The sequence below is a fragment of the Pogona vitticeps genome, chromosome 3 (assembly GCF_051106095.1).
Source record: "Pogona vitticeps strain Pit_001003342236 chromosome 3, PviZW2.1, whole genome shotgun sequence".
In the NCBI taxonomy this organism is placed as follows: domain Eukaryota; kingdom Metazoa; phylum Chordata; class Lepidosauria; order Squamata; family Agamidae; genus Pogona; species Pogona vitticeps.
In genome coordinates this window covers 849,949-872,826 of record NC_135785.1, presented here as the reverse complement: position 1 = coordinate 872,826, position 22,878 = coordinate 849,949, and the positions used below count along the sequence as shown (strand labels likewise).

General features: G+C 50.2%; 1 protein-coding gene across 1 annotated transcript in view; it reads right to left on the bottom strand.

The window, feature by feature from the left end:
• LOC110087105 (putative cation-transporting ATPase 13A5) overlaps positions 1 to 21,870 on the bottom strand; it is a 36,987-nt gene extending 15,117 nt beyond the window's left edge. Inside the window, exons 1-18 of the mRNA XM_078389003.1 lie at positions 21,697 to 21,870; positions 19,703 to 19,876; positions 19,466 to 19,606; positions 19,184 to 19,254; positions 19,009 to 19,089; positions 18,432 to 18,501; positions 17,386 to 17,520; positions 16,832 to 16,904; positions 16,360 to 16,491; positions 15,934 to 16,104; positions 14,382 to 14,539; positions 11,450 to 11,638; positions 11,039 to 11,100; positions 9,186 to 9,466; positions 7,046 to 7,221; positions 6,290 to 6,446; positions 5,386 to 5,503; positions 3,743 to 3,867 (exon numbers count right to left, since the gene is read on the bottom strand). Of these exons, the coding sequence (XP_078245129.1) occupies positions 3,743 to 3,867; positions 5,386 to 5,503; positions 6,290 to 6,446; positions 7,046 to 7,221; positions 9,186 to 9,466; positions 11,039 to 11,100; positions 11,450 to 11,638; positions 14,382 to 14,539; positions 15,934 to 16,104; positions 16,360 to 16,491; positions 16,832 to 16,904; positions 17,386 to 17,520; positions 18,432 to 18,501; positions 19,009 to 19,089; positions 19,184 to 19,254; positions 19,466 to 19,606; positions 19,703 to 19,876; positions 21,697 to 21,870 (2,488 nt within the window). The remainder of the gene's footprint in view (positions 1 to 3,742; positions 3,868 to 5,385; positions 5,504 to 6,289; positions 6,447 to 7,045; positions 7,222 to 9,185; positions 9,467 to 11,038; positions 11,101 to 11,449; positions 11,639 to 14,381; positions 14,540 to 15,933; positions 16,105 to 16,359; positions 16,492 to 16,831; positions 16,905 to 17,385; positions 17,521 to 18,431; positions 18,502 to 19,008; positions 19,090 to 19,183; positions 19,255 to 19,465; positions 19,607 to 19,702; positions 19,877 to 21,696) is intronic.
• Between the last annotated feature and the right edge of the window lie 1,008 nt (positions 21,871 to 22,878).

The window sequence follows — 22,878 nt, the reverse complement described above, 5'->3', positions numbered from 1 at the left end:
AAGGATAGAGAGGATTTAATAAGAGGGATACAAAAATATTTTAAAGAAAATAAAGGATCTGCGGAGGAAGATATAATTTGGGATGCTGCAAAGGCAGTAATCAGGGGAATATGTATTTCTAAAGAAATTCATTTTAGAAGAAAGGTGAATTTTAAAAGGGAACAAAAACTAAAGGAGATAGTTGAATTACAAAGAAGATTACAGGTGAAGTTTGAAAGACAAATACAGGAACAGTTGAATAGGGTGAAAGATGAGTTGCAAGAGTTAGATAATTTGTTTTTGTGGAAAAAAGATTTATTGGTGAGGAATGAGTATCAGAGAATAAATATAAACTCGATGAAAAGATTGGCAAACTATTTGAAGAAAAGAAAGGAAAAACAAAAGATAGGGTGCATGAAAAATGAAACGGGAAGTAAGGTGTTTAAAGACAAACAAATAAGGGAGATCTTTGAAGATTTTTATAGTAAGTTATTTAAAGTAAATGAAGAGAAACAATTTGAAGAAGCTATTGTGAACAAAATTAAGAAACAAGATTTAGCAATTTTAAATGAAGAAATCACACAACAAGAAATCTTGACAGTTATTAAAAATTTAAAAAGTAGGAAATCACCAGGCTTAGATGGTTTTACATCAGAATTTTATAAAATGGTGGGGCCTTTAATAGTTCCAGAAATGCAGAGTTTGTTTAACAAGATAATGAAGGGAGGGAGAGCCCCTGAATCATGGAGGAAATCAGAAATCATGATAATCTTGAAACAATCGAGAGACCCGACGGACCCCAACTCTTATAGGCCTATTAGTTTAACAAACCAGGATTATAAAATTTTTGCAAAAATTTTAGCAAATAGATTAGAGAAAACACTCCCAAGATTAATAGGAGAGGATCAATATGGTTTTGTTAAAGGGAGATATATTGGACACCCTATAAGGAATGTGATTAATACTCTACATCACGGAAACAGTGAAGGAAGATTTGCCCTTTTAAAATTAGATGTATATAAGGCATTTGACACTCTAAGTCATGGGTATTTATTTCAAGTACTAAGTAAATTTGGATTTGACGGTCCCTTTTTGATAGCATTAAAAGAAATTTATAGAGAAGGGAAGGCAATGATTAAAGTTAATGATAATTATACAAAAGAAATTTTGCTCCAGAGAGGAGTGAAGCAGGGATGTCCCTTATCCCCAATGCTGTTTGTGTTATCTATGGAACCCTTAGCCGAAAAAATTAGAAGTAGTAGTAAAATAAGAGGATATACAGTAGGGAAAGAGGTAATTAAATTAAATCTGTATGCGGATGATATAATATTGGTGTTACAAAATCCTCTTGATGCAATAAGAGAACTACTGATAATTTTAGAAGAGTTTAAAGAATATTCAGGTTTAGGAGTAAATATTTCGAAATCAGAAATAATGTTTAAAAGGATAGATTTAAAGGAACAAAAAGAAATAGCAAAGCTGACAGGTATGAAATTAGGAATTAGGAGATTAAAGTATTTAGGTATAACAATAACAAAAAGTATTAAAAATTTGATGGGAACTAATTATAAAATAACTTGGAGAAGGATACAGGAAAAACTAAACGAATGGGATAATAGATATATAAGTATTTTAGGGAAAATAAGGGCAATAAAAATGTTTATAATACCAAAGATGTTATATCTATTTCAGGTACTCCCGGAGTACATCCCTAAAAAACAATTAGCTGTATGGGACCAAGAATTAAAAAATTGGGTTTTTGGGAAGAAGAAAGCTAGAATAGTAAAGAGGGTAATATATTCACCACAGGAAGATTTAGGGTGGGGTCTCCCACATTTGGAAAGCTATTACGAAGCTTTTCAAATTAAAATGCTATTGGAATTAGATGGGAAAAGTGTGGAGAAATGGGTAAGATGGGAGGATACAATAAATAAAGAAGTAGGTAAATTTGGAATATTTACACAGAAGGTTAAAAAAGACATTAAAAATACAATAGGTCCAAGACAGACAGCATTAATAATATGGGGGGAAAGGCAACTTAATTGGATGCCAAGTCTTTCCAAATGGACCCCACTAGAATCTCTAGGTGAGGATTTGAAAATTGAGAAAACTTTTTGGAAGAAACTAAAAGAAACTGGCTATTATAGAGTGAAGGATTTATACAACCCTCAGGGGATACAGATTCCGGCACAAAATGTAGTAGGACAAGTTGGAAGACAATACTGGTTACAGATTATGGCTTTATACAATATTTTGAAACAGAGAAGGTATTCTGGAATACTAAATAAAGAGGATACCCCGCTAGAAAAACTATATAATAATAAAGAGGATAATAAGAAGGGTATTGCAAGGAAGTTGTATAACTTGATAAATACAGATAAAGATTATATGATTGGGACAATACAAACGAAGTGGGAAAGAGAAATGACATTGTCAGCATACGAAATAGAGGGGTTAATGGAAGGCATATTGGAAATCAAAATGGATAAATTTAGAGAATTGGAGATGAAATTAATATTGAAATGGTATAGGACACCCCCTCAGCTGTCTTATATGATAAAAGGTTTGAATTCAAGTTGCTGGCATTGTAAGAGGAGTAAGGGATATTATGCACATCTTTGGTGCGAATGCCCTAAGGTTATTGAATTTTGGCAGCTGATTTTAGAAAAGGTGAACGCCGTATGTAATATTAACTTGCAGCTGACTGGGAAAATCTTGTTTATGGGAGTTCTGGGGAATAATAAAGTAAAAAAACCTAAACAGAATTTATTTAAAGCTATGATTATAGCAGCACATGCAGTAATAGCTTATGGGTGGAAGGATGCATCAAAATGGACTTTGGAAAGATGGAATTGGTATTTATATGAATGGATTCAATCAGACATACTGTCGATTTTGACACAGGATAAGGTATGGGAAGAAAAAACATTAGAGATAAGAAAGAAATGGTCGGGATATGTAAGATGGGTAAGAGAAGGGGGGGCCAATAATGTTATATTGGTTAAACTCCAAAAGGTGTGCTCATGGTTGCAGATTTAAAATTAAATGGTCTTTTTCTGTTTTTTTTTTTTTTTTTTTTTTTTTTTCCTTTGGGGGGGTGGGATAAGGGGGTAGAAATAAATAGGAGAAATGATGACTATGTAAAGATAAGAGAAATGGTTATGTATGGATATGTTAATTAAAAAAAATAAAAAAAAAAAAAAAAAAAGGAACGAGAGTCCAGGGAAGGCTAAGCCACACGAAGCCGGTGCCGGTCTCCCGGGGTGCCAAATCTCCGGGTTCTGGCTGCGGTGATAGGTTACCGACTGACCTGGCTCCCCCTCTGGAAAGGACAAGGGACATCCCTCAGCACAGCCAAAGGAACCAGGGGGGGCTTTCACCTCTCCCGCACACGCTCCCTCTCCACCTGGCACACTGCCTGTCGGCCAAAAGGATGCTACGGAGGGCCAGGCGGTCGGTCGCTCTCAGTGGGTCGCCTCCCCACGCCGAGCCGAGCCATTTCTCTTTCTCACTCATTCAAAGGCCGTGAAAGAGATCTGCCTCATATTTCAGGCGCAGTTGAGGAATCACACGGAAAGGTCCAGTCTACAAGATTCGGGGTTGGTGTCACCTCGTGGCACCTCTTTTCCCAAAGATTCAGGTCCAAGCACCCTGTACATTGGCAGGATACATCAGTGGGTACCAAGAGCTATGGGTTGTCTTTAAAAGCCCAGCGCCAGACAGTGAGGCCTCTTCCCCCCCCCCCGCCCCCTCCCGGCTGTACCTGTGACCATCACGCTCCGGATGCGGGCGTTGCTCAGCTCCTCCAGGACTGGCTTCGTCTCGCTCTTCAGCCGGTTCTCCATGACCAGCAGGCCCAGGAAGGTCAGGTCCGACTCCACCTCATCCCTTGTGAGGAGGGGGGAGAGAAGGGGCCAGGCAAGAGTTAGTCCCCCAAGGGGAAAAGAAGAGGCTATGCCTTGGGCGCTAGGGTGACACAAAAAAGGCCGAGGTGCTCCCCACCCACAGCGAGGGAATCGCTCAAGAGGAAGGCTTTGACGTTGCTGGCCCGGCCGAAAACCGACCTGCCCTGAAGATCATGATAAAGGCGATCAGATCTCAAAGGGGACCTGCCGCCCTGGGGGGGCTCCTGAGCTCGGAAAACGTGAGAGCAGCTGCAAGCATGGGCCCCACGGAGAAGGCAGACCGGCAGCTCCGTCCGTCTCACACGAGGGTCAGACGGGGAACCTTTGTGCTTCCTCCGTGGAGGGGGGTGTTGATGTGGCCAGGCCAGCACATTGTCAACTGCATTGCTAGGATGATTGTAAGGGAGACTGCATTTGGGAGGTTAATGTTAGGGACTCCTGTTACAAGAAGTAAATACGTGTAAAGAGGACTGTGATAAAGATGCACATAAATATGTGGTGGAGTCGGTTTGATAGGGTGAGCCTTGAATCTGATTTTGTGATGTTCATTTCTTTCACTTTAATTTTTTTTAAAAAAAATACAATTTAAAGAAAGTCAATTTATAAGCCTCTCTGTGTGTGTGTGTGTGTCTGTCTGTCTCTCTCTCTCTCTCTCTCTCTGTGTGTGTGTATGTGTGTGTGTTTGTGTGTAAGCCTAATACTGCTGCCGCTGGAGGGAGGCCACATCTGGCCAACAAGCAGATAAAGAAAAAGGTGGGTGCCGCTGGTGGACCCCATGGCTCCGTGGCATCTCCCAGTCTAGAGCAGCCTTCTCTAATGCCAAGCCACCTTGATGAAATTGTGGGGGTGGGTGGACTCTCACCCGCAGCGCTGGGCACCGGCAGACCCTCTGGGGACTCAGCTGGGGGCTGGTGGGAGAGATCAGCTGGGAAACAAAAAGGCAGTCCCGTGGGGGGGGGTCTGGGCCATGCTAGGCTCTCACTCAGCTCTCTCTGCCTCTCTGGAAGGCATGCACCTGCTAGCCCAGCCTGAGCAAAGGAGGCATTTGGACCTCTGTAGGCATGGACCTGGGCAAACGTCACCGGAGCAGCCGGGCAAGTGTAAGAGCCCCCCCACCCCCACCCTCCCTGCCTTAAGAGCAGGTCTCCTCCCCCCGATCAGGGTGATGGGAACACATTCCTCTCATGTACACTTCACTGACGGGCTGGTATTTCTGACTGTCAGGAACCACCTCTCCTGCCCTTCCCTCTTGCAGCAGTTTATGACAGGTGCTTCCTTTTTTTAAAAAAAAAAAAAAAACAACCACAATGAATTCACACGTCCAAGTGCTGGATGTGCCCTTTGTTGCTTCGGGCACTGGGACAAGAGGGAGCTTAATGTACCTCTCAAGGAGCATCACTAGACTACCTGAACCGCTGAGCGGCTGGTTCCTAGGACTGGAATCTGCCCGGCGGATTCTGCAGGCGAGCCCTGGCTCCAGATGAGCCCCTGGGAGTCTTACCTTTCCAAGTCCGCCAGGTCCACCCCTCCCTTTAAGGGTTGCTCCTTGTGCGCCAGAGCGATGACTCGGAAGCCTTGCGAGGTGCAGCGTTCCAGCTCCTCTTGGAAGTTTGCAGGAACTGGGGGAGGAAGGCATCCTTGTCAGAGAAACGGACGGGAAAGCACGTCCTTTACGGCAGCCTCAGGGGATTCCCGTTTGCTTAGACAATATTGGGGCAAGAGGGAAGATTGGCACAGACGCGGCAGGAGCCCCCCCCTTAACACAACGGGTAGAAGGTGCCAGTGACCGCACTGCCAGACCTCTTTGCGGGCAGCCACCTTTCTTTGGAGGGACCCCCTAGGTTGACACCTCCGTCCACAGAAGAGCTGCCAGCAGAATTTTCTCGTCGCCTTCTGCTCCTTGGGGCAAGCTGGCAAGACAACCTTTCCAGCGGTGTGCCCCCTTGACACCCCCCCCGAGGTGGCCCATCTGCATGCCAGCTGTTGAGGAACACGAATGCTGTTGCCCTCGTGCCCTGCCTGGGGGCTTCCCACAAGCACCTGGGGGGGGTCACCATGTAGACAGAATGCTGGACTCTCGACGGGGGGGGGGGTTGGGGCCTTGGCCATCTCTCTCCGCCCCTCCCCCGACTCCTACCCGAGGGGAGGGCAGCAGGGGGTGGTGTGTGAAAAGGGAGGAGGCAAGCCTTTGTTGAAGGGGCCCCTTTTTCAGGCTCTGGGGGTCCTCCCAGAGCTCCGTCCTGAGAGGGAGGGAGGGGGCATATATTTTGGACTACCAATTCAAGCCTGACAAATGTCAGTAAGCCACCAGGGACATCCTTGCCATCGTTCAGAGGAATGGATCGCACCCTCCTGGCCTGTGGTCATGGCCATCCCCCCGCACATGGGGAGTCGGTGCTCCTTACCCGTTGCTGGGTTGCAGAAGCTGGCCACCCTCTCCGGGGCCCCCTTCATGTAGAGCTCGTAGGCTTCCTTGCCAAGTTCTTGGGTCAGGACGGACATCCTCTGCAGAGCGGAGGAGAAGGGGAACTGGCGCAGGATCGCGATCCCTTCCACCGGGGCCTGTGAGGGTAAAAAAAAAAAAAAAAAAAAGACAGGGCCCAGTTCGGCATCTCCATGCAAGCTGGCACCCAGGCTGCCCTGAGGAGCCCCCAAGGGATTCTAGCCGGGGGAACGAGGCACCTTCACGAGGCAAGACGGAGCAGCCGGGTCCTTTCCAAAAGCCCGCTGGCCCTTGGGGTTCCGCTCCGCCCTGGAAGAGAAACCCCTGACCCAGCCCGACCTGCACCCATGGATTCACCCCTCTTTTCAGTGGTTGCCCAAACTCTTGTCCCCCCGGCATGTCCCCATTCAGAACAGGATGGTTTTTCTGGATGGGGAGAGGTCCCTGTGGACGCCTCCTCCCGGCTCTCCTCTTCCTCGCCTCCTGTGCTCAGGAGGGCAGCTGAGGCTCACCCACTCAGCATCCTCCTTCCCGTGTGGGTCTCCCCTCATTTTTCCGGCCAGCTTGTTCACTTGGCTCACATCCTCATCCCAAGGGATGATGCAAATCCAGCATCATCTTTCCCTGGCAGGCGGTCCCTTTGCAGAGTAAGAAGGATTTCAAAGTCCTGCAGGGGGTGGGGGGGCAACGTCCTTTCGCGGGGAGATGCGGTGCTTACCTGGGAAGCAGCAGGTCCTGGCTTAACGATGGTTAACAGTGTCTGTGATGAGCAGCCTGTGCCTCCCTTTCGAGGGGACTCCTCCATCTCCTGCAAGAAGGGGCAGCGGGGGGGGGGAAGACCCACAGCATCACTGGAAGGCATTCCAGGAGGTTCCTGTAAACTCAGCATAAGGCCTGAAACCCCTTTTCTTTTTCAATTTTTGAAAAGAAAGCCTCCTGCTTTGTGGCCAGGATAAAAAGGGCTAAGGAGTCACTGGAAGGGGCTGGACCTGCAGCAACTTTTCTGCAAGGAAACATTGCAACGTTCAATCAAAAAAACAGGGCAGCTGTAAAACAGGAAAGCTAAACAGGAGGTGCAGAGGGAAGAAAAGGGCAATGGCCGAGGGTGGAAGATGGACACCCTTCAAGGACAAAGGAAGGGATCCCGAACAGGCAGGAGGCTGCTCTGAGAAAGAACTGGCTGTCTCCGAGCGGAGCTTGTTCTCTCCCGAAATAAGACAAAATCCACCTTTAAAGCATTCAGACATTGCATGGGAGCCGGGAAGGGAGGGAGTAGGCGATTCTACCCTAATTCCAACGGTGTTGTAGGGACAGCTAGCTTAGCTCTGCATGGGCACCCGTCCCATTGCGTCATCCCTGAAAATGCCCGAAAAGGAAAACTGGACCAGGAGGGAATGGTTGAAGGAAGGTGGTGGGGAGCAGGGGCGCGAAACCTCTTACTGCGCCCCAAGATTCTAGTCGAGGCTGGCCATCCTGGTATTGCAAGAAAGACACAAAACAGGCATAGCAGGGCAGGTTGGTGGATCAGGAAGACCCATGGAGCTGGGAGCTAATGCATTTCCTAGTCCATGTCATAAGGCAACGGGGGCCATATATTTCATAGAATCACAGAAATAATAGAAATGTGAAGCTGGAAGGGGCCTGCAAGGCCATCCAACCCAACCCCCTGCTCAAGGTAGGAATATAAGTTAAAGGAGATCTGCCAGGTGGTGGTCTAGGTTTCTCTTGAAGGCCTCCAGGGTTGGAGCACTCACCACCTCTTGAGGTCACGGGTCCCACTGTCGTACTGCTCTAACAGTTAGGGTTCAGCACCATGCATTTTGCGGAAATGGGCAATAACCATGTGGAGGAGAGAAAGGGAGTGAGCCGTCCTCTGCGGTTAAAGGAGCAGAAGGAGGAGGAGAATGTATAGAAGGAATATTAGTTGAGGTGGAGCCAGGTGACAGGGAAATTCAGGAATACAGAGAAGTATATCTGGCCGATGAGAAAGGCGAGGAGCTTGATCTTATTGCGTGGGAGGATATAAAGGAGGGAGAAAAGGCGGGAAGTTTCAGAGTGGTGAAGAGTGAGCCGACTGATAAAAAGGATAGAGAAGTGCAGACGGAATGGAGTATGGGCCAAGAGGGATTCCAGAAATTGTTGAAGGAATTCCCTAACCTGCAAGTAAGTGGAGGCTTACTTCCCGAACCACCAGACTTTCTAACGCGCGGGCAAGAGCTGGATCCTCTAGAATGGACGGTGGTGGTTTACCCACGCAATCGACGTGGGGGGAGGAGGGTGATCCGTCCCAGTCCCTCTTTGCTTCAGAGCCGGCGGGAGGGGGGACTGGGCGAGACACCCATATTGCGGGACTGTTTGCGCGGTCAGAACCACTCCGATTCGGCCTATGACCGACCGCGAGCGCTTTGGGCCAGCCCCCCAATGAGGCCGAAGGAATTTGAGAAAGTTGAAAGAGTTAAAAGTTATAAGTTGTTGCCCGAATTGAGCCTGATGGATCCTTTCGAGCCTGTTGAGTTGCGTTTGTATTTGAATAAAATGGACTCTGTTAAACCAAAAGAAACGCCTCCGGCTCTCTTTCTCGCTACCTCCACGGAGCCGCCCTCGACCGAACAGGCCCAGACTTACAAACCACTTCCATTTTTTTTCCTGAGTAGAACAACGACAGCAGCAACAAAACCCACTGGTGCTGAGCAGGAAAATGCTGAAGATCCATTTTTATCTTGTGAGAATGAATGGAGTCCATATCTTAGGCCTAGCATGAAGATATTTCTGGACCACTTTCAAATCCAATCATACGGCTGGGAACCTGGTTTATTTTTACGCAAAGCCAAGGTGTCCAGGGATGCTAAATGCTGCACCGGCTGATTCCAAAAGCATCAGCTCAGTGCTGGAAAAGCCATGTACGTAGCTCTCTAGGCAGTTCCCTCCCTCCAAGGCCAAGCTCTTGTCTCCTGCAGGGAGCCTTGCGAGGAAGGAAAGAGTGCTCACCCAGTCGATGCCCTGAAACATCTCCAGGTCCAGCGGGTCTCCCTGGATCCTCCCGTCCAAGAGCAACAGGGAGTGGCAGGTTGCCATGGCTCGGCACAGGGGGCCCCAGGGCAAAGGGAGGCCGGAGGAGAAGGAGTGGACGTCCTGGAAACTGGCCCAAAAAGTGAGAATTAGCCTTCAGCCGCCCCTCTTGGGAAGGACGTCGGGGACTTGGGGAGGTCTCCATTCGCAGCTCAGTCTCAGATCAGTGGGTAAATGGCCACCAGACACCTCGACAGCCTCCTTCCTTCCACCGCCGTCGTTCCTCCAAAATGTGGCCACCAAGATGCCACGCAAACACTTTCTCCATGGGCCATGGGCTCCCTAGAGCTGCCCCTGCCCTGGACAAAACCAGGGCAGGCCAAGAAGAACCAGAGAGGGAAGCCCTTCTGGCCACAAGCAAAAAGCGACACTGTGGATGATGTCCAGGCACTTCCTTGCTGCTCCTCTGTCCTCTTCCTTGGTGACCTGGCTTTCTTTCCTAGACATGCCCTTTTGTTTTTGTTTTTAGGTCCTCCCTGAGCTTTTTGTGAAGCCACCGTGGCCTTTTTTTTTTTTTTTTTTTGCTGCCTCCTCCCCCCCCCCTTTTTTTAACTTGTTGTTGGAATTGTTTGGAGTTGTGCTTTTAGAATTTCCCCTTTAAGAAACTCCCACCCTTCTTGGACACCTTTTCTTCTTAGGGCCTCCTGCGGGGGGGGGGGGCTTACTCCTCCTTCTTCTGAGATGACAAAAACTAGCTTTTAAAAAATCGAGCCTAGGTTTGTTTGGCTGCAATTCTGCTTTGGTTTCCTGTGAAATCAAGCATTCTAGTAGAACAATAGGGAGGTATTGTGGAGCATCATCCGTTTCCTGGTTTCCTTTCCATGCTAAACAAACACAACAGCAACGGGTTTTTTGCCTTTGGGGCAAATTAGCTCAAAGGACCAGCTCAGAAGTCTCTTTGAAATGCCTTTTGGTGAGAATTCCCACCAACCAAGAGGGAGCTTCAATTGGGGAGAGGCCGCTCGCTCGCTCCAGCGAAGAGAGGGATCCTCCTCCGGAGAGGGAATCAGAGTCTCTACATCAAAGTCAGTAGGGCTGTTGGGTTTTGCCAATCCGTGTGACCGACAGGAATCTGAGCTGCTTTAGGATCCCTGGGTTTGCCTGGGCTAGTTTTACGCCTCGCTTGGGGAGTTATGAAAAGCAGCCTTTGCAGCCTGAACGCTTTGGCTCAAAATAAAGTTCATCTCTTTGAACCTGCCCACTTTCGGCATGGAGGTCTCCAGATCTGGCCAAGCCGCTTTTGCTTACACAGATGTAGAAGTCAAGCTGCTCCAGTCACGTTCTCAGAGTAGACTGACTTCATAGAACATGTGCAGAGTGTAAAGCGGAGGCTGGGGGCAGCTTTTACCAGGAAATAAGAGGAAATGGAGATTTTGCTCTAAGGAAGAAAGGGTTTGGCTGAGTTTGCTTTCTCCTCAGCTACAAACAGGGCCCAGGGCCCAGACCAAAACTCTTTACAGTTGCTCTCAAGTTCCAAGTGCTGCACAAATGAAACACGTTCTCTTGTGCATTTCCAAGCCCCGAAGGTTGCTCCAGGCACTGCTCTGAGGAGGCGTCCTGCACCTATTCCCCGGTCCTTTCTCTGGCATAAAGGAAGGGCCCTGAACCCAGGCCAGGGGGGCGGCCAAGAGAGACGCCTTACCTCCTCTTCTGGCAAGGGATGGCGCCCCAGAGATTGAGCCCCTCCTCGGTCAGGGTGCCAGTCTGCGTTCGGGGAAAGAGGGAGAGGATGTCAGTGCAACAGACAGCGGCCAGGATCCTCCCCTCAGTCTCAGTGGAAGGGGTCCAGCCCGGGACCTTCTGTCAGGGAGGGGCCACCAGCCGAGAGTGGGGAGGGGCAGAGGGTGGGAGCCTGGAAGGCAGGGCAATATGGGGAGTACTGTGGGGTGCAAAGCTTCTTACCCCCACAGTCCATGGAAGCTGAACCCCTGACAGCTCAGCCCTTAGCAAACGGGGTCCTCCTGGAGACCATAGAGGTCTTCAATACCTCTCTCCCTCTCTGCTCCACAACTTCCCCAATCCACCCGCCCCAGACGTCCTCCTTGGGCCACACCTTGTCAAAGCACACCAGGTTGATCTGCCCGCAGATGTTGATCCTCTGGGGGCTGATGCAGAAGATCTTCCTCTTCTTCAGCCTCCTCTGGGCGTAAACGATGCCGGTGGTCAAGGCGGCCGGGATGGCGGGAGGGACGGCGATCGTCAGCAGGAGCAGGGCCATGGCCACGGTGTCGGCCGCTGGTTTCTGAGGAAGGAGAGAAGCCCACGGCCGGCAGCTGCGTGAGGAGGGGTGCTGAACCTTCCCGGGGAAGGAGCACTGCCTTCTTTCCAGGGGTGGCAAAGGGATACAGAGCCTGCTCCCCGGGGCACCCACGTAGGGCGCTGGGACAGTCCCCGGCCAAGCAGGAGCAGGAGACCCTCGGCTTGTCCAGGACCGGGGATTTGTGACAGACGTGCAACAGAGGCGGAAAGGTCTGTCAGACGGCAGTGCTTTCGCTGCTGGCACAAGGCGGGCCGGGGCTGCATCGTGGCCTTCAGGCACGATGAGGGAGCCGCGCAGCCCTCCAGCCCGAAGCAGCCAGCCCTGGTCCAGCCACGGCTCCCACAAGCCATCTTGATGCCTTGCCAGATGTTCCCTGCACCTCTTGCCAGACGTGGCCTGCACACACACACACACACACACACACACACACACACACACACACACACACACACACAGTCCCCGTCTTGCTCTGCCACAAATGATGGAAAGCAAAACAAGCTGCTGAGCCTCCCATTCCAAGGGAAGCCCCAAGGGAGGAGGTGTTGCAGGGATAGAAACCCCCCCCCCTTGCTCCTGAGAAACCCACACCGCCACTCCTTGTGGGCACTGAGTCCACCGGACCCTGGAGAGGCCCGGGGCAAAAGTCCATCGATCCCTTGAGGTCTTGCGGGAAAAGAGAAGGAGGCGCAAAACCCGCCACACGCCTCCTTCTCAAGGCTGAAAGCCTCTACACTCAACTGCTCCCTGCAACACCCAAGCGAGTTCCTGAGGCCCTTCCTGGAGCTTATAACATTTTATTTTTAAAAACACAGCAGCATCTGAAAGGGGCAAAGTCCAGGATGCAATGAGGGTCTGAAAATACAGGTCTGAATGAATGAATGAATGAATTGATTAATTGGTTGTTGTGGGTTTTTCGGGCTTCTTGGCCGTGTTCTGAAGGTGGTTCTTCCTAACGTTTCGCCAGTCTCTGTGGCCGCATCTTCAGAGGACAGCAAACTGTGCTCTGGATAAGGCTTGAGAGTGGAGTATTTATGGCTGTGAGAAGGCTAGTTTGTGAGATAGGCTATTGTCCTATCAGGAGATGGTTAAATAGTGTGTTTTGTTGTGGCTGTATTGTTTTGATAAGGAGGGGAGATTATCTTTCCCTGTGGTTGATGGGTGTCATTAGCTGGTCTTTTGTGTGCAGTAATCCCCTGACCTTGTGGCTGGGTGGAGTTCGTTGACCTTTTTGCACTCTGTGTTTTTGAGAGCTGGGAGCCAGGTTTTGTTGAGTTTCAGACATTCCTCCTTCCGGTTGAAGTTTTGTTGATGCTTGTGGATTTCAATGGCTTCTCTGTGCAGTCTGACGTAATGATTGCTGGTGTTGTCCAGTCTTTCAGTATTTTGAAATAGAATTTCATGTCCATTTTGTTTTAGGGCATGTTCAGCTACTGCAGATTTTTCTGGTTATTTTAGTCTGCAGTGTCTCTCATGTTCCTTGATTCTGGTGTGGATGCTTCGTTTTGTGGTTCCAATGTATACCTGGCTGCAACTGCAGTGGTGAGGGGGTCCCTTCTGTCCTTTGCTGACCGTAACATTTGTTGTATTTTTGAATACTGTTTGTAAGTTGTGTTTTTCCAGAAGTTTCCAAAATAGTTTGTCTTTTGGGAAAAGCAATCTTGATGGGACCATGTTTGCAAAAAGCACTACATGAAACATGCTGGAAGATCACACCTTTGATCAGCTCACACAGAATGCAGTTTGCTGAGATAAAACACAGCCAGCCATAGACATATATGCATATGTTTTTCATTCCCTCAAAGAGTCTCTATAAAGGAATAAGGCTGGCCAGGTTTCTGGCTTTCCAATCTAGATTGGAGGAGCAAAACAGACACAGCGGGGGTCCGACTCCTTCCCCCAGCAGGATGGCTGGGTTTTGTCCCTATACACACACACACACCCTGCGAATGCCAGGACTAATCTTATGCAAATTGAACTCTGGAACCTGGACAGTCTCACTGCACAATACCTTTTTCCCATAACCTTGGAAGTCTCCTTTTCATCCAACCTTGTAACCTCTTTGCAAGATAATGAATTGCTTTCCGGTCAGAACAATTCAACAATGTAACCATGCATTTCCATAATTGCTATCTATAGACCCACTCTGTTGCAAAAGCCCCCAATCACTTTCTCTTCAGGCAAGCTTTGTCTTAATTGACTGACTGCCTGAGTGGCTTGTGTTTCTCTCTTCTTTTTGAATGGACTGTTGCCTTCCTGCATCCAATGTGTTTTCAGTGTTGCTTTTGTTTACTATCTATTAGTGTGGCATCTGTTTGATCTTTTTTTTAGTATTTGCATCCTTTTAGCTTTAAATACTGTCTTTTAATGAAGTACAGTGGACCCTCAACTTGCAGACAGCTCGACTTACAGACTTTTCGAGTTACAGACTTCTCTGGCTGCAAAATTTAGATTTGACTTGCAGCCAGAGAATCGACTTACAGACCAGAAAAAAACCAAAATGGAATAAAAATAGAATAAAAACCACTGGTTATGGGATTAATTGGTTTTCAGTGCATTGTAGGTCAATGGAGATTTGACTTACAGACTTTTCGACTTGCAGCCACCATTCCAATACGGATTAATTCCTTAAGTAGAGGGTCCACTGTATGCTGCCTTGGGTCTTGAGAAAGGTGGGGTCAAAATTGTTTAAACAAACAAACAAACAAACAAACAAACAAACCCTCACCTTGTGGGTCACGTATATGCAAACAGTGTAGACCAGCCCCAAGATGCCAATCAAGGCCAGGCACACGATGAATCGGAAGGCTTCTCGGTAGAGTCGGAAGTTCGCCGGCTTGGGGTAAAGGATGGAGCGCGTCAGGTCCCCTTTGGCGGTGTTGAAACCTGCAGGGGAAACATTCCAAGGGAGCTGGCATCTTTCAGGGCAGAGCAAACATGGTTGGTGGGCAAGGGAGGGCTTGGCGGGGAGAAACCCAGACAGGCAGTATGTGTGTGTGTGTTGGGGGGGGAGAGCGAATACCCTGCCAGAGTGTGCAGGAAAAGCCTGTGATAGGAAACCCCCCCCCCAAAGATCATTTGTGGTTACCGTGGTCATGGATCAGAAACAACCTGAAGGATCGGCAGCAACAGCCAACCTACATCTGGCTAAGCTTCAGGTGAGCCAAGACACACACCCCCGAGGGAATAAGTGGCTCCTGGGAATCCGTCCAGTGAAGAACCTGGGCACTTCCCTCTGTTTTTCCTGCTCCACCCTTTCATATATCGTCAACCATGTTAATGTTTCAGAGGGGGGGGGGGAGGAAATGACTGGTGATCCCTGGGGGGGGGCCTTGTTCTTCTTATGCATTTTCCGTATACTTTGTTCACTGATGACTCCCATCCGACTCCTAGAGATGAAACGGCTCATGCAGTTCCTGCAGCCCAACTCACTGCCTAGTGATTTGTTTGGATTATTTGCATTTATAAGAGTTTAAGTGTATTCTGACCTCTGTGATGCCTTTGTCTCCAGAGTGGCAGGGGTGGTCTGTCTTTCCCATTATGTGCTGGGCATAAATCGAGCTCTTCTGGAGTCACCAAAGAGCCGCCGCTGCTGGAAGCTGGTGGCTACACACGTTGTTCTGAGATAGTGACATATAGTATTCCCATTCCAGGTGTGGGCAATACCCATTTGCCTCTCTTTTCTGAATATGTATGTCAGCATGCATCCCTTCAGAATGTGCCTCTGACCTGTCTGGCTGAATGTTGTGGTTATTTCAACTGAATGTTGTAATTTCAATACTTTCCTTGTTTAGATTGTTTTTAATCTGTTTTTATTTCTATAATTTATTTTCAGTCTGTTGTAATGGAGTTTCTCCAAGCAACTTCAGTGTTACTGAGAACGTGTGAAAAGGCAGGGAATAATTAGTTAACCCTGTCTCCTCCATGCCTCTACCTGCAATGCCATCTTCATTTTGATCCCTCAAGTCCCTCTCTGTCTCTCTTTCCCTCCCTCCCTCTCTCTCACACACATAAGCCCACAGGCACACAGAGGGAGTGGGTCACTGTGTTGCTGTAAAGAAGAGGAAAGCTTCGGATCTGCCAAACTCAACCATCTGCACACAACGACCCTGAGGGAGCCCTGCCAGTTGTGCAGCCCTGTCCTTCTGGGCTTCACCTCGCGCTTCCACCTACAATGGCAACTTCCCGGTCTTCCCGATGACCCCCGTTTTCCGTGTATGATGGAGTTGCTCCTGGCCTCACGGTGAAAAGGAGCCAAGCCACGGATCCATTCAACTCACCCGTCTGCAGCACAACCGCTATGGCCGGGCCTTTGCTGGCCCTCCTGGTCTGGATGATCTCCGTGCCGCAGAAGAGGACGTGGCGCCGGTAATCCTCCGTGCTGTGCTTCTTCCAGGGCAGGGTCTGGTCAGCGTGGGGCAAGGAGGTCTTGGTCACCGGGACACTTTCGCCTGCAAGGGCCACACGGATCACACCAGGCTCAGGGCAACTCAGCCTCATTGGCAACCAGACCAGCGACCCCCATCAGGAACCGCCCCGGGTCCTTTCCGCAGCCGATCAGGATCAGACCCTGTGGCTTGGCCAGGTCTTCTTTCTCTGAGCCAGAGGCGACCTTGGCCCATGGCAGTGGAAGCAGTGGGCCAGGGAAAAGAAGGTCCAAGCTGGACAGGTGGGAGGGGGCAAGGGGGCAAGGGGGGCCTCCGTACCTGTCAGCATCCCCTCGTTGACCACGCAGCCTCCCTCCAGCAGGATGGCGTCGCAGGGCAGAGAAAACTTCTGCCCTTCCAGGAGAAGGATGTCCCCAGGGACTAAGTGGCAGGACTCCATCTTCTGGGCACCTAGAGAGAGAGAAAAAAGGACGACGGGAGCAGAAGGGGACATGTGAGAAATGAGTCACGGGGGCCTTTTGGGGGGCTTCTTGGCTGACCTCCCCTGGGAGGTGGTCTAAAAGCGGAGGAACAGCCGTTGGGAGGACCCTTTTTCCTGGGCATCTGCATTTCCTCTCCATAAACATGGGCAGTGGACCTTCAGGAAGGGGGGTGTCCACACCATCCCAGCCACAGAGGGCTCAGTCAGGGCTGCGTTGAGAGATGCTCGGACGCAAAGAGGCTGGTGTGGAGGGAAAAACCCAGAAGCACACACCCCCTCCGTCTCCATCCAGGGTCCTGCCATGTGTACCTTCGTACTTAGACCAGGCTGTGACCTCGACCCTGTTGTGCTCCTCCACCAGGTTGTGCAGTTTGACGGATTGCTGCAGGAAAGAGGAGGAGAAGGGCTGGAATGGGCATTGGGGGTGGGTGGGCTGGACGGTCCTCTCAGCCTCAAGGCAGGCCGGAGGCCGGACAGGAGAATCTGGTCCCCGGCAAACCTAAGGAGCAGTTAATCTCCCTCTCTCTTTCTCTCCCCCCCCCCCCCATGCCTCAGTTACTTAGCACAAGGAAATGAAATTTAATAGGATTCCAGGGTGGAGGCAAGCAAGAGAAATCCAGCCCAACTTTTTTGGCAGCAACCCTCGCCCACCAAACAACCAAGGCAGAAGAGAGGCTGTGCTGCCACGCTTGACTCTCAGGGAAAGTGGCCGGAGTCCCACAGAACAGCGTGGTGGTCCTTCTGTGTGTGGGGGGTGTTCTCTCTCCTCTCAACACAGCAGAGAGCTTTGGGACCAGAATAAATCCTTCATGGGGCCTCAGAAGGAGGAGTGTGCCAAGAGCATCACCAAGAGGAAGACTCACCTGCCGAAGGTCATAGACGGTGAGGGCAATGGAGATGATGGACAGGATGATGATGGCAATGGAATACTCAATATAGCCTTGAGCTAGCCAGAGGCTCAGAGTGAAGGCTTGGAACACGTAAAAAGGGTTCAGAATCTATCAAGACAGCACAGACCAGCTGACGTGAGTATCACGCACGAGACTGCTTCTGGGGCACACAAGCATAAAAACGACCCGCCAGGTCTATTGAAGCCAGATTCACAAAACAAGGGTCCCACCCCCCCTTCTCCTGCACTCCTCACGAGCCATGGTCAAAAGTCCGAGCCTTCTTGATCTGGAGGGCTGCTCTCTTTGTGTTCTCCCTCTGAGGGCCGGAAAGGTGGGCCCATGATGCTCTATTGCATCCTCCCCTTCCAGGTACAGAAGCCAGCCGGGCTGCCTCCCTCAGGGGGTGCAGAGCAAACCAAGCGGGTAGTCCAGAAGGCTCATATTAGCAGAAAAAACAGGCATCATCAAGAGGTGTCTGTTGTGTAAAGCAACATGTACACGGATGGCTCTGCTTAAATACATGAGTCCATAACCTTGGAAAAGACCCTGATGTTGGGAAAGTGTGAAGGCAAGAGGAGAAGGGGATGACAGAGGACGAGATGGTTGGACAGTGTCATCGAAGCAACCAACATGAATTTGACCCAACTCTGGGAGGCAGGGGAAGACAGAAAGGCCTGGCGTGTGCTCTGGTCCATGGGGTCACAAAGAGTCGGACACGACTAAGCGACTAAACAACGTCGATAGCCAGAGGGGCAGCTTGATTTGTCCCAAAAGCTCCAGCCGGCAAATAACATGGTACTGCACCCCCTCCACCGCCTGGTGCTCTTCTGATCTAGGGACTACAAGGCCTATGACCCTGTCCTCGCTGGCTAGGGATGTTGGAACTGGGAGCTGTGGCCTGGCACCAGCTTCAGGAGATCTGACTTACACAACATAACCAAATAATAATAATAATAATATCCTGGTATGAATCATTTTGAGGACAAAAGTCAGGATGTTGCCAAGAAGGACTCAGTTACCTCCTTGAAAAGCAATTTCCAGATGGGGCGGATCTCGATTTCAATGGTATTCGGTCCACATACCACCTTCCTGCAGAACAAAGACCTCTTAATGCTTCTGCAGCAGAAGAAGAAGAAGCAGCCGCCTAAGGCAAGAACGTGGCTGGGAGGCGGAGCGGGGCCCTAAAGCCAGGGGAAGATGAGCAGCCACCCGTTTCTTCCTCATAACTCGCTCACAGCCGATGGGAGGTAACCCTTTGTGTGCGATTATGCCGTACTCAGTGGGATTTCACTACTTGTGGTATCACAAAGCCCATTAAAAATAAGGCTAATCCGTCCTTCACTCTGGATTGAGCAGAGCTTCGATTTCATAATTTAGTCATCTCATGTTGAGGAGCTGCGTCTGTATGCCTAAGAGTTGTCATAAAGTTTGGAACCAGAGTTCCCCTGGGGATCCCACAATCTTGCCCACTTCCAGAACTCCAGGGAAGTGAAGGAAGGTTGAAAAGGGAAGGGGAAGAAAGGAGAGAGACCCTGCGGGGACCTCCCTCGTCTCAGGCACTGACCAGTAGGGGCTGCTCTCCCCTACGGACCCTACCTGAGGTCCTTCTCTTTCCTCGTCAGCCCATCTCCGAATTTGCGGTGAATGTCCGAACAGGTGTTGCTGTCCTCAAGCGACCTAGAAAGGAGGCAATGCAGAGAAGTGGACAAACGGCCCGGAAGGGGGAACCTTGGGCCCTTCAGAGTCTCCTGATCATAGACGAGACACTCACCCGACTCTGACAAACTCTTTCCCAAGGACGTCCCAGACGTAGCGGATTTTCTGTGCCTGGATGTACCTCACCTACAGGAGTGGCGCATGGGCAAGACAAAGGTGGGATTAGGAGAAGCCTGGACATTTCCAGAGGTGGCACCTGCTCCATTTGGCCCGCCTCCACCCTCAGGAGGATTCAGGACCTGGTCTACTCTTCTTCCAAAAGGAAGCAAAGGAGAAAAAACTTGGAGGCCCCTATGGATGCTCCTTCTTCACATCTTGAGGGCCAGAGAAGGCTTACTTTCAAGTCAGGCTTCCTGATGGCTCTGGTGATGACGGATTCGTGGTCGGCACTGAAGAGGTGGTCCAGCTTTTCACTCTCCAGGACCTTCGACAGGTCGAGCAGTATCACCTTCTTCTTGGTGCATTTCTGAAATTCATCCTAAGGAAGGGGAGCACAGACACCTGCTCAGGCAAGAGGGGGGACTTCCTGCCTTCCAGCACAGAGGAGACGATGGGAAAAACGCAAGCTACCTACCGTTGTTCGTAGCAGGACGGTGTCGGCTTCCTCCAGGTCGCACGGCCGGCAGGTCGCCCAGATGCCCCACTCCGGCTTCCAGTAGAACACCAGCCAGAGGGCTCCGCAGGAGAGGACGTACCCGGCCAGGCACAGCGCCTTCCAGAAGCCCCGGGTTCTGTAGCCGAATATCTCCTGTGAAGAAGACCAGGGTCAAGCGCCTGCACCTCCAGGTTTCCTGTTCAGAGGGGTAGGCTGACTGGGGCTGGTTTTAGGGTGCATGCAAATCCCTTATTACAACAACTTCACTGACTGCCAATGTGTTTCTGGGCCCAGTTGAAAGCGCTGGTTATTACCTATAAAGCATATGGCTCGGATCCAGGCTATTGGAAGGATCCTATCACCTCAGGCATGTCTTCTTGGCTTTTTAAGATCTTCTGGGGAGGCCCTTCTCCACCATCGTCCCTAGCTCGCTTGGTAGGGACACGAGGCAGGGCCTTCTCAGTGGTGGATCCCGGGCTTGGGACTGAGCTGCATCCCTGAAGCAAGGCTGGCCCCCTCCCTCTTGTCCTTCCCTTGTCAGGCAAAGACCTTCCTCTTCAGTTTTAATAGTTGTGAGAAGTTCGACATATAAATAGCATACATATAGACAGACATGGTTGAAGGCTTGTCTTCCTTCAGCTAGAACACACTGTGTTCTGGCTTAATTCTGTTGTGTTCTTATCATCCACCCTGCAGAGAGAATCTCTCTCTCTCTCCAAGGGGGGGGGGGAAATAAGGTATTCACACATGCTTCTTGTACACCTGGCGTGCAGTCACACCTGTCGACATTTCCAACCTGGGCAGGTTGGAAGCGCTTATGGCCTGGGCAACAACAGACGGGAGAGCCCAGCGTCCACACACACACAATGGGCATTTCTAAAGCAGCTCACACAGACTTCCTGTAAAGCATTCAGAATTAGGGGCCTCTGGGGAGCAACGTCATCCTCCCCTGCCCCCTCCCGCCAACAAGCAGCTCAACCCTTCCCCTACCACCCCACTCTTCCCAATGGGCCCTGTGCGGTGGCCTGAAGGGAAGGCATGTTTCCCATTCAGTTGTAATAATGGAATTACAAACATGTCCTCTTAAACCGGTTGATTTTGAAATAAATTGCCCCCAAATTGATTGAACTTCTTTTTTTAAAAAAATAAAATAAAACTGAAAATGTCTCCAGAAGAGGAGCCTCCGAGGGAACTGTGTGGTTCTTTAATCCTTCAAATGTCAAAACTTCAGGATGAAGCCCCACCAGACTCAACCGTTCCCTTTGAGACCCCTTCCCAGGCTTCTGTGGCCACCGCTGCCCCATAGGCATAGGGGTGGGCAAAGGCGAGGGGTGGTGAGGCATGAGAAACGGAAGCACAAGGAGGAGAAGTGTCACCAAGAGATTAACCCTGAGGTTCCCTCCCAGGTGAAGATTTGGAAGCCGCAGCAAAGAGCAGAGCGCATGGTTCCCATGCGAGCCTTTGAACCTCTGTGAAAAGGCACAGAGAGAGCCTTCAAGAGTCTTCAGGAGGCTCACCCTCACCGCGTAGCCAACAAGCTTTTATACTCTCCCTTTATCAGTCACAGTCGAAATTTCTTAGGGCCACCAGTTCGAATGGGGATCTTAAAAACTACACATCCTAAGAAAACATGTTCGTCTTCGTCACCAGCTGCACAAGCTATTGGAGGTTCTTGCCCCATAGACGCCGTCAGAAAAAGCATCCGTGGCGTGAAAGCAGGTGCTTTATCTGTCCAATGCGTTTAAGGGGCAACCTGTCAGCATCCCCTCCAAATGTGAAGTCTGCTTATCAAGGTATGTCCTTGAAGGCTTGGAGTTCACACGACCCCCAGCTATGGTTGCTCCTCTTGCTAAGAGCAAAGGCAACAGGGCGCTCAGCGATTAGTCCTGGAGCAACACTAGGCAGAAACTGGGAAAGGACCGCTGTCAAGAAAGGGAGTGGGGGCCGGGGCCGTCGTGCCTCCCCCGCCCCACCTCAGCAGCGACCAAAGCCTGGCACCCCGATTCTTTCCGGGCCTGGCCGTCTCTCTTCTCCCCAAAAAGAGGACAGCCAGGCTCTTTCTCCAGCATCTGTATCCCCAGCTCCTCCTCAGCCTTGGAAGGATGATTTCCACCCCCACCCCCAGGCATCCCATAACCAGGGACCATTTTCCGAACAAGGCTTGGCTCCTGCTCTGGGTTGGAAGGAGCCGAGCTGCCCTGAAGACAGGGTGCCCTCAGGATCCGGCTACCGGATGCCACATTGAAGCCCATGGACTCCAAGAGCTTCCTCTGCAGCCCTCTTCCCCCAGGTCCCCAGCCCAGTTGGGGGGCAGGCGCAGGCACAGAGGTGGTGACGGGCTTCCTGGCAAGCAGCCCGGGCGATGCCTCTCAACTCGGCGCCCGTGCACCCCGGGAGGCAGCAGTGGTGTGACGACGACTGTGCCGCTATAGGAGCAGGGAGCACACCCAGTCGCCCTGGCATGAACTGGAAACTGAGCTGCAAACCGGTTTGGTTTCCCAGTTGGTTCATGATGGGTTGTGGGGAGAGAGGGGCATGAATTGATAAAAAAAAGGTGATTTGTTTTGATTTGTGATTCATCACGATTGACAAATTGCAAATTATGAATTTATGATTTTTTTCCTGGCAATTGATGTACCGATTTGCCAATTCATTTTTTTAATTGAAAACCTTCTGAAACATGGGCCCCCAGGCACCTGGAGACACCAAAATCACAGAAAAGCGTCTACTAACTCTCCTCTACCTTCCCTGCAAGTCTGATGAAGATTCAATTTCAGACATCCAAGTTATACACGCACAAAGTGAGTTTCCCTTCCCCCAAGGAAATTGAGCTGCACAGCTTCTAAGTAGATTTATTTAGGAGTAAGCCCCACTGAACTCTGTGGCACTTACTTCTGAGTAAATCTACTTAGGTGTCGGATTCACAGAGGCCTCAATTTGCTTTTCTTTTGCAGAATCACAATTAATCATTGAGTAAGCCGTTGAGAGAATCCACGTTCCAACAGACATTTACAGATACAGAAACGATGAGGTCAGCAGTAGCCTCTCTTGCAGAAGGAGCAACTGAAGCACTGTTTCCCTGGCCTCACTCTTTAGGATGCTTAGTTGCTCACATGAGAAGCGCCCGGGGCACCAAGGCTTCCTTGGAAAATGGG